We start from the raw sequence: 11,662 nt of genomic DNA on the forward strand, positions 1-11,662 counted from the left end.
AAATGAAATATTGCATTCACCTGTATAATGCATTCAGATATATAAAATAGAGTTCTGATTTAAAAACACTTTACAATAACTATAAGAACAATGTGAATGCAATAAAGGTGAACTTCCAAAAGTTTGTGTTCTGACTGTCTCACCCCAACCTGTAAAAAGCAGGCTGTGAAAGCAATGTTTTGGTATTCTGTTGTAGGCCAGATACGAAAGTGTAGCTTAGACAAAAGTGCTGGGAAGCAGCAGCAGCAGCAACAGCAGCAGCAGGCATTCTCATTTAGACTCAGATCACATTCAAGTGTTTTTTATTTATTGAGTATTATCATCATCATTCCAGTTCTCTCTTCTCCCGCTAACAGAATGACAACTGGGTGCAGGGTGTTATGTAGCATGTTCTACACCCTAGAGGGAGGGTAGAAGAAAGCAAGTGAACTCCAGGTAAAGAGAGAAAGGGACAAAAATATGAAATAAGAAGTCACGAAGAAAAGAAAATTTTGGAGAGGAGCAATTGAATTCTGGGGATGAATTTCATGTGTTCTGAGGTTGCTGTTCTTGCATCCGTCGTCTTGCTGCTTGATATGCCAATTCTCTCATGTCTGAAGTAATTGAATCATAGCCTTCCAAATCTTCACGGTTTGTTTCTCTCGGAACATTTAAGTAACGTCTGTAAATTAGAGAAAGAATTTTACTGAAATTTTTTTTGAAGAAAAAAAAAAAAAACGCAAAAAAATTACAAAGAAACGTCAGTGAAATAACCAACCTAAATAATTACTAAAAGAACTTAAATCTAAGAATTAGAGAAAACTCTCGTGCAAATTAGTTCTGTTAAAAATTTGTAAGTAACAACAGAATATGAAATAGATTATTTACTGTTGCTTTACACAGAAAATAAAAAAAAGAAACAATAATAATTAGTACTTTGTAAATATCACTTTCGAATTGGAAAAGCTAATCTAAGACCTCTTAAAATAATTTTCTAATATACACTGACAAACAATGCTCTTCAGCAGTAGTGGAAGTTACATCTACTTAAGGCAACAAATTGTTTCTTTCATCAAGAACATTGCTATGGGGCATGCCAGACACTTGCAAATACAGCTTTAACAGGCCACAAATGAAAGATAACCAAACATAGTGTTACATGGCATGTATGGAATTTTAACTTTCACCATTCTCTTTCTGATATATTGACAGCATCAACATGGTAGATCCCAGTATGACACAGGAAATGAGTAAGCACATCATGCTTTTGCCTTTAACCACCACCACCAATGACTCAGAGATCACCAGGGTCTTGAATGTAGCCAGGTCTTTTATGTTCAAGGTCCGGAAAAAGAGTGTGTGTGTGTGTGTGTGTATGTGTGTATATATATTCTTTTACCTATTTCAGTCATTTGACTGTGGCCATGCTGGAGCACCGCCTTCAGTCGAATAAATCAACCCCAGCACTTATGGAGGTGAGTGTATTTGTTCTGCGTGCACAACTGCTTGCTACCATGTGCTTTTGCTGTCACCAGTTGAACAAAAGGTGATACTTGTGTACATCTCCAGTAAACAGTAAGTTTATAGCTTGGCAGTTTCATTGGTTTCAACATGTAAAAGAAAGACCCCCTTCGGTCATAGAAAGTTACCCTCTGAGGCACAAGTCCGGACAAGGTTGTTTATGGAAGACCAGCACTCACCCATGCATGCCAGCTTCCCTTCTCTACATCACTGATGTTATCCAAGGGAAAGGCAAAGGCCAATACAGCTCGGTACCAGTGACATCGCAACTCATTTCAACAGCTGAGTGAACTGCAGCAACATGAAAAATAAAGTGTCTTGTTCAAGAACACAACACACAGCCCAGTCCAAGAATCAAACTCACCACCTCAAAACCACTGGAATAAAAACACCTAACATGAAAAAACAAGTAAAAGTTGGCAACAAGAACATCCAACCATAGAAAACTGCCTAGCTAAATTGTCTAACCCATGCCAGTCTGGAAACAGTAGACACAGAACAATGACATCACACCTAGGTTTATTTTAATTGTAAAATTGAATCACCTTCTGGCATTTTCCAGCATATTGTTTTTTCTCTGTTGTAACATCCCTTCTCTTTCACTTGCTGACTTTGAGAATCTTCCTCCAGTACACGTAGATGTAGGGAAGTCATCATGGGAACTAAAACCAAAATTGAGATGTAAAAAAAAAAAAAAAAAAAAATTCAATCGAAACGAAATTTAAGACTCAAATAACAATCATGTTAAAATTATCTCATTAAAGGTATTTTAAAAATGTTCAATTTTGGAAAAGGAGATGAGGATGTTACGTTACCTGCTGGATGAAGAAGCTGAATCAGAAACGGATACAAGAGATTGTTGACGAAATGAATGGAAACTTTCAGCTGAAGACAGTTCCATGCTGCTGCTGAGTAGAGGTGTGCTGTGTGGCGCCACCACTGCAGAAGTGGAAGGGATATTTGTGAGGTCACTGACACCGTTCTTGAATGGAGCATCCATCTGTAAAGAATTGATGTTCTCCTCACTGGGTACCTGGTCTAGGTCCTCACTGACAACTGCAGCAGCAGTCTGAACATCATGTTGTTCATTCAGAGTAGCAGATGATGCAGAAGGGGTTGAAATGAGGGTAGAAGAAGAGTTTGCTGACAGGGATGGCTGTGGAGAGAGACAGAGAGAATAAAACAGAGGCAATGATTAATATATGCATAATAAAAAATACTCTGTGTGTGTGTATGTATCATCACCCATATCAACATCTTTATTATAACATCCATTCTTCTAATGCTTGCATGAGTCAGTTGTTGAGACGTATTTTTGTTACTCCTGGATGCCCTTCCTGTCACCAACCCTCACTTGTTTCCAACAAAGGTAATATTTTCCCATGACCAATCAAGTTTTTCAGGAAAGTTAGGAAATGAATGATACCATTTGTATGACAGACATGCTTGTGTACAATTATCAAATAGTCAAGACAAACAAGCAACACACACACACACATGTTGAAGAATTGCTATTTCAAATGAAGTAGCACAATGGTTAACTGATGCTTAGAACTCCATGTAAATCCAAATTCAAATCAAGCATTAGACATCTGTCTTCCCATTTTCTTTCGGGATTATGTAAATAAATTTGAATAATTTATAGAGTATTTATCCAAGAGCAGAATAAAACAGATTTAGTTTATCATTTTCTTATAATATCATTTTTATGGGTTTCATTAGCGAATACTAGTATGTTGTGTGGTAATCATTAGATAGACTATTGCAACACCTTGAAACACCTGATATTCAGAAGAAAATAGTAATTTAATCCATAGTTATTTACCAATCTCAGTTGCTCAGCAATGCTAAATAAGAACAGCTCAGACTAGCAAATTAAGGTCCTTGCTAGTCACTCACATAGTCAACCATATTCATTGGTATCAATTATATTTACCCAGTTCTGTAATCTTTATAAACTAAAAAGATCACAGCTTTTAAGGAATCAGTATAAAAAACAGAAAAGATTTGAATGACTTACTGTTGGTATGGTTACACGTCCTTCCAGGATGTTGTCAATAGTGTGATCAACAGATCTTGTGATACGCAAGTCATCATTGATGACATTCAAAGGAATGTGAGGAAACACCAAGTGAACTTGACGAGCCTTTAAGAATAGAAAAAGAATTAATTAAATAATGTTTCCGATTACATTATTTATGTTTTGTAAAACACGAAACAAATAAGATTGATAATTAAAACTATAAACATGCACACTCAAAACACACATCATAGAGATGAGGGCAAAACGAATAAACTGAACAGGTTGAAGTTTTAATCTTTGCCATCCAGTTTCACATCCAGGCTCACTTTACAGGGATAGATTCTGCAAAGCTGTGTACTTGCATATGAATTGTTTGAGCAAGTCTGGATGCTTGTATTTAGAGAAATAGATAGATGGTGAGACATATATCAATACAGAGAGAGACACAGATATATAAATAAGGATAGTTTAGCTTCACTAGCATAAAATTTAAAATAGATTTCAGCATTAACAAATTGAGAAGGTCTGAGATTTCATTTTTTTTAATTTTAATTTTTTTTTATTAAGAGCAGCATAAACAAAAAAGTTCACGACCTATTTCCTGATTTAAATCTGACCAACGGGTTAAGTTTCTGAAGAAAAATATTCGAATTTGGGAAATAAGGAAATATAACAGACTGGTTTTAGTTATTTCTAATAAAAATTAAAGCAGTACATTGGTGGCATTGTTAGAGAGTCAAATAGAATGTCTCGCACAGTATCTTCCAACTCCCTGCATCACAAGTTCAAATCGCATTGAGGTCAACTTTATCTTTTGTCTTTTTAGGGTCAACAGAAAAATATCAGTTCGAGGTGGTGGGTTAATGGAACTAAGGACATCAGGCTATATGCCTTTTAGTATTTGTTCTGGTTCTTTGACTTGAGTTTTGCAAAAGCCAATTTGGATGGTTGACTGAACTCAGCACCCAGTTTAACATTACCATCTTGTCTTTAGGTGTTTTTAAGGGAGTACACTATTACATGCATTTGGAGCAGGTCTCCAGTTTGAGGATACCTTACTCCCTCCCTCCAACAAGTCCCTGAGGCTCCTGTAAAGGGTTACAAGCACTGCCTTCCCTTCTGACAAAAAGATTAAAAAAAAAAAGAAAAGAAAAATATTAAGAAAAATTAAAATGGTCAACAATGAGAACTCTTAAAATACTTTACCATGCTATCCACTACAGAGGTTTGAGCGGCAGGCAGCCTGCTGGGTAAAAGTTGGGTATGTGTGACTTCAACAGAGAAACTTGGTAACCAGCTGACATATCGCGAACCTGAAGAAGGAAGCAGCAAATTCTTCAATCAGTAAAACACTTCAAACAATGACAAACAACAAAACAACTTTCATTTGATGATGAGTTTGTAGAAACCAAAGTGTGATTCTTCATTGGTTTTTTTTTTTTCCTTTGTTTCTTTGACAAAAATTCTTTATTCTAATGAATATTGTATTTCACCTCCTAACATACGAGAGAAAGAGACAGAAAATGGAATTCCCAAGATTCCTTATTAATCACTGTATGAATTCCATTTTCTGTCTCTTTCTCTCATGTTATAAACTCTACAGGCACAAAGGAATCACTCAAGTAGACCCAATGGAGCTTCTATTCATACTGTTGATGAGGACATCAGGTAGCCAAATACAGTGAATGGGTTTTAAATGGCATACTACCAGGTGTGTACCCAAATTTAAAACATGGGATGAAGTGGTGGGGACTGATCTTAGGATGCTAGGGCTTATGGAGGAAATGACAATGGACCAAGATGTTTGGCGGTATGAGGTTCTTGAGAAGATCCATCCATGAAACTGAGTGCTAGAAGAGTTGTGTCCCACCCACATGTAGCAACACCCTTTTCACCCACTCTACCCTAAGAAACCAAACTACAACCCCTCTTCTAAATTGCATCTTTCTCTCCCTCATATTTCCTCTTCATAAACTATGATTGCTTTCCAATCCCCTTTCTTGCCCCCACTGCCCTGCTCACTGTGTCACTACTCCCCAACACCCACACCCTATGTTTCTACCCACATTCTGTGCTCAGATCCTTTTCCAACATTACAATATGCATATTTATCTCCCTTATTCAACTGCATGCCATTTAAGTCTAAGTTCTCAACTTGGCAAAATTCCATGTCCTCTCATTGATAGAATAGCTCCGTGTTTTCAAACATATCCTGCATGCAAGTTTATTTCCAACTTGAACTAAACTGTCTACTGAAATCCAAGATACACATGTTTTCACCCAACATATATTAGCAGCAAAGATTAAAACCGTTTTGTCCTTATTGATTACTAACAGTAAGTTCTATCCGTTCTTTAAATCCCCTGCACTATTATCAGCTTGGCCAGTTGTTGCCAATTGTCTCTGCATTTGGAATATTTCAACAGGATGTATAAAATATCAATTCATGCATAGACAACGTGTACCAGCCAGGCAAATAGGTGAAGATTCAAACATCAAATATTATATACAAGGAAAGCAACATAAATCAGAATGGTTATGTCTTTTAGTTCTATTTCTCTTAACAAGAACAAAACTTAATTATGAGAAATGGTAACATTTTGAGTTAGAAGTTCAGAAAATGTGACCAGCATGGCTGCATTGTTTAATTTCAAACAATCACTGGAAGGTTATAAAGCTTGATCTAAATGGACTATTTTGGCTAATTGTCACAGCTGAAGACATTAAGATTTCAATAGGCACCGTGACAACACTATCAGTAATTTCAGTGGGAGAACCGACTCACATAAGGTGTTCTCTCTCTGATGAATTCATATCTTATTCAGTTAAATTCTTCTGTGCTCCGTCAATTTCATAAAGTCATGTTTCTAATTTGTATATAGAACTTAAAATGAGTGATTACCAAAATATTCAAGAAGTAATGAATCCTAGAAAAGCAAGAGAGAGAAACTCAATCAGGTGTGGTATGTACTTTCATTTTCTTTTGAACACAGAAGTAAAAATGATACCAAGCAACACAAGATCTTGGAGGGTTTATATAAGCCATGAGCATAGCCTTGAGACCAAACCAGTTAAACCAATAAATACTCATGTTTCTGATATGAGAATATCAGTATCAACATGTGAGATATTATTTCTCATAGCAGAATATACTCTCTTTTGCTACCATACAGTAATGTACTCAGGTATTTCTTGAGGGATTGCACCTACCTAGTATTTTAGGACTTATTTCTAAGCTCAAATGTTGCTTCTAGAGCAGCAAAAAGTTCTAATGAATATATTTGGACTACAATCAAAATAGATCATTTTAAGGACTCTTGAAGTTGCATCTAAATAAGGAAACAAAAACGTCTCCTTTATTACTACATTGTTTCACCAATATATCTGGAAGTTGCTTTCATTTTAATTCACTTGAAAGTGAGCAATCTGTGGATATTATCAAATTCTACAAAACACTGCTAATAAGGTAAGCAATATATCTGATTTCTGGGGAGAGGGTAAGTTCATTATATCGAACCCAGTGTTTATCAGTACCCAAAGGGATGAAAAAGCAAAGTTGGTAGAACCTGAATTCAGAATAAGGGGATGGACATAATGTTGATAAGCTATTTTGCTCAGCATGCTAACAATTCTGCCAACTTGCCACCTTACGGTAAGCAATACATTGATAACCAACATTGAATTTGTTGTTATAAAGACCTATAATGAATTTACTTTAGAAATAAAGAATTCTGCCCAATGAAAATACATTTTTTTTTTCACTAAATGAAAACAGAATGGGGCAAAATACTAAGTCACCTGTCAACTCACTGAATCAACTTGTAAAAAATACTATGAACCAGTTAAATCTTATTTTCTTTCACAAAGAGTTGTTTCCTCCACAATCTATTATTTTCTGCTCACCAGATCCATGATGGCAGCCTCTAATGACTTCTTGGCACTGTGGGGCTGCATACAACCTTCTCCTACCTTGGCAAGAGAGAAATATTGGCATTCACAGAAGTAGCTACAATACTGTCAAGCTTTGGATTTCCAACATTATATTTTTAATGGTAAAATAATAAGTGTTATGCAGCTCATAAGATATGACTTTTAAAAAGTTAAGTTCAAATTGGGATTCTGTAAAAATGCTTGGATTCTGCGGTATAGCTCCATATGTTACTGCAGGAAATTCACAGCATTGTTCTTATTGCTTGTTCCATCTCGAGCCATACCTGGCTAATAAGGGCTGGTTTCCCAGTTTCATTGGCATATAGGTTCCCCATCTGGATGGGATGCCAGTCCATCACAGGTGAGCTGCTAGATGCAGGAGGAAAGAGTGAGAGAAAGTTGTGGCGAAAGAGTCAGCAGAAGTTCGCCATTACCTTCTACCGGAGCTTAGGTGTTTCACTCATAAACACACACATCGCCAGGTTTGAGATTTGAACCCGCGATGCCTCGACCACAAGTTTAATGCTCTAACCACTAGGCCATGTGCCTCCACAATTCACAGCACTAGAGGTATATATTCTTTTTGAGGAAATCTTTGCACACTGTTTTAGCTATCCACTCACACACAACTTACAACAATTACAAATTTCTGTGTCCCACATTGATTCCGAAGATTCAGTAACCATGGTACAATATGAAAAGTAATGAATGTTAACATTTCATGTAGTGCTCACTGTTTATATATTACCAGCTCTACATACTAAAAGAGATGATAGTTTAGGCCATTATAAATCATAAAATCCAATACTAGAAAAGGGAATTCTGTTCAAAGCTAGACTTAAAGGTGACCCTCATTCTCAAGCAGCTTGGAACCAATTTATAACAAGCAGTTACAATCTTGAGCATAGTTAATTTACATGACAAAAGCATTGTCATGGGAATTGCAGTGTTTTGAGTTTGAAAATAATTATTAGAGAAATTCTTTGTACAAAAACGTTTCCCAGTCAAAATATATTGGACACGAAACTCGGCTTGCAATGATCTATTGGGACAAGCGAAAGCAAAATTGTCATGGCACCTGTGCCCAGCATCGCCTTTCTGGCACTTGTGCCGAATGGCACGTGCAAAGACATTTGAGCGAGATCGTTGCCAGTGTCGCTGAACTGGCTCCTGTGCAGGTGGCACGTAAAATACACCATTTTGAGCGTGGCCGTTGCCAGTACTGCCTGACTGGCCCTCGTGCCGGTGGCACGTAAAAGCACCCACTACACTCTCGGAGTGGTTGGCGTTAGGAAGGGCATCCAGTTGTAGAAACTCTGCCAAATGAAATTGGAGCCTGGTGTAGCCATCTGGTTCACCAGTCCTCAGTCAAATCGTCCAACCCATGCCAGCATGGAAAGCGGACGTTAAACGACGACGATGATGATGTATTTAATCAAAAAATATCCAACATCAAGTAAACACGTTTAAACAATTTGAACAATTTACTGTAACATTTACAGCTTTAGAGTAAAGATGTGAAATATTCTTGTGACACACTGGTAGATTCATTAGAGCAACAGAGAGAATACCTTGTGGTATTTGTTCTGACATTCAGTGCTCTGAGTTCAAATCCAGTCGGGATCAACTTTGGCATTCATTCCTTCAGAGTCAACAAAACAAGTATCAATCCAGGGCAGTGGACTAGCAGAATTGTAAGGACATTAGGATCAGATGCCTGGTGGTATCTGTTACATCTCATTGCATTCTAGCTTCAAATCCCACCCTCATCTACATAATCCATCACTCAGTTTAACACCATCGCCTGCCACCTTGGGTGCCGTTAGTGGCATCTTCTGTTGCAAGCATTCAAACAAGGCCTCCAGTTTAAGAATACCGCCTTCTCCCCCACTTTCCCTCAAGTCTTGGAGGCTCTGTGAGGGGGTCATGGGTACTGCATTTCTTCTTGTCTAAAAGATAATAATAACAACAGCAATCATATTTATTCAAACTCTAATTTTTTTTGAAAAATGTAATAATTGATGCTACTTTACCATCAAAATGGAAGAAATGGTTGGTTGTCTGCTGATTAGCTCCAGGTGGTTGTGGAGGGTTGTTTTCAGGAGTTTCTTCAGTTTCAGGCCGGTTGCTATTTGTCTCGTTGTTGGATCGATTATTTAACATAGTTCTACAGGTTGGACAAGATGTATCCTGTTCTAACCAAGATCTCAAACAAGAACTGTAATGATAATAATAATAATAATAATAATAAGGGACATCAAAAGATTGCTTGCTGAGACAAATAAGAGAAATACAACGATGAAGATGAAAAACATTCAACTTTTTGTCTGATCTTTAACTACACAGTAAATATAACTTGTTATAATTTATTGCTAACACAAAAAGTGCAGACATCTATGTGGATATGGAATTTGCTTAGTAATCACATAGTCTCAAATTCTATCAGACTGTCTGGTGCATAGGGTAAGTGTCTTCTATGAATGTTAATGAAGGTTAACAAAATTTTGTGAGTAGATCTGATGAATAGAAAGTGCATGGAGGCCCGCTGCATATATGTGTGTATAAGAGTGTGTATAGGAATGTTTACATTCTGCATTGTCATCGTCATGATGATGATGATGATGCAGATGTAGATGCAGAACGTCAACTTTCCATACTGGCATGGATTGGACAGCTTGACAGGAAGTCAAAGGCCAGGGGACACACCAGGTTCCAACAAGTAAATGTTGGGCTAAAAATGGTAACATTTATTGACATACCCTGCAACAAAATTGTTTTCCAGCTCTGCTCTTTCAATAATGATTGCAATAAGAAATCCCTTATTTGAAAAACAGATACGGGTGAGCAACAAGAAAGGCATTTGGCTGAAAATAATTCCTGAATAATTTGTTCATCCACCTCATACTTGCATCGCTGGATATGAGAGACAACCCAGGAAAAAATGTTTAGCCTAAAGTGGTCATTGTTAGACCATGTTTGGCGTGTACTTGTGTCCCAACTTAGATTGCCTGGTTAAAGATGATTAGGGACCCAGACATTCTGGGAGAAAAACTACCTCCAAATTTGGCACAAAGCCAGCAATTTTAGGGCAAGGGTGTCGGTTAATTACACCGATGCCAGTAATTGATTGGTATTTTATTTTATTGACCTCGAAAGGATGAAAGGCAAAGCTGACCTCTACAGGATTTGAACTCAAAATATAAAGAGCTGGTAGAAATGCTGCTAATCATTTTGTCTAGCATGCTAATGATTCTGCCAACTTGCCACTTTATTCTTGTATGTGTGTGTGTGTGCGGGGTAGGTAATTATACATTAATGTCTGATCTAAAGGCAAATTTTTCATGCCTGCTTAATGAACAAACAATTTAAATAGAAGCTTGTGGTTTGTGAAATGAATAGACTATTTGACTTTCTAAAATAAAAGATTCATTCACATGACCAAACATTATAAACAAGATAAACTTACTGGTGGAAAAGATGACCACAAGGCAATTTGCGAGCATTTTCCATTTTTTCCCAGCAGATAGCACAGTCATCATTGCAATTTTCCAGATCACTGGCACTTGCCATTGGAAATCTATAAAAATATGAAATAGAATAAATAAAATTTCAATCTTTGATACATAATTCAAATTATAATTTAAATAGAGTAAAAATAAATTTTGATTATCAACTAAATTTAAAAAAACTGAACCACATCTACAAATAGATTTGTTTAGTTATAAATCTAATTGCAATACAAAAACAGGAAAATGCATTTATGCTTGATAACGAGATTAATTGATTTACCATATTTACAACTTAACATGGGTACTGACCTTGCTTCCATGTTGCGTACCACTTTGATGTAGTTTTTGTGTCGCTTGATCCTTCTCTGGAACTCATGGAACAAGTAACGCAGTTGCATGAAAATCACCAAACTAGCCATACTCAGGAAAATCTTACCATAGAGCTGGAGAGAATGGTAAAATAATGTTAATTTACTACCGAAGTTATAGTAATAGTATGTGAAAAATAACAACATCTGTGCATGTATGTGCATGTGCTCGCATGTAATATATATATATATAAACAATATATGAGTATATGCATATATATGTACATGTATGTATATACGTTCATCCACATGTACATATAGATACATAACTGGGTACATGACGTGGCAAAAGAACAAGGACAAAAATGGTAAACAAGGTGCAACAAACAATG

The 11,662-nt window shown here is 36.6% G+C and overlaps 1 protein-coding gene across 1 annotated transcript in view; it reads right to left on the bottom strand.

Annotated features, from left to right (window-relative positions):
* Positions 1-6: 6 nt before the first annotated feature.
* LOC106876431 (E3 ubiquitin-protein ligase AMFR) overlaps positions 7-11,662 on the bottom strand; it is a 68,435-nt gene continuing 56,779 nt past the window's right edge. Inside the window, exons 7-14 of the mRNA XM_014924977.2 lie at positions 11,272-11,405; positions 10,920-11,030; positions 9,487-9,671; positions 4,730-4,836; positions 3,521-3,646; positions 2,316-2,656; positions 2,046-2,162; positions 7-661 (exon numbers count right to left, since the gene is read on the bottom strand). Of these exons, the coding sequence (XP_014780463.1) occupies positions 526-661; positions 2,046-2,162; positions 2,316-2,656; positions 3,521-3,646; positions 4,730-4,836; positions 9,487-9,671; positions 10,920-11,030; positions 11,272-11,405 (1,257 nt within the window). The 3' untranslated portion in view covers positions 7-525. The remainder of the gene's footprint in view (positions 662-2,045; positions 2,163-2,315; positions 2,657-3,520; positions 3,647-4,729; positions 4,837-9,486; positions 9,672-10,919; positions 11,031-11,271; positions 11,406-11,662) is intronic.

Source organism: Octopus bimaculoides, chromosome 6 (assembly GCF_001194135.2).
Source record: "Octopus bimaculoides isolate UCB-OBI-ISO-001 chromosome 6, ASM119413v2, whole genome shotgun sequence".
Lineage (NCBI taxonomy): Eukaryota > Metazoa > Mollusca > Cephalopoda > Octopoda > Octopodidae > Octopus > Octopus bimaculoides.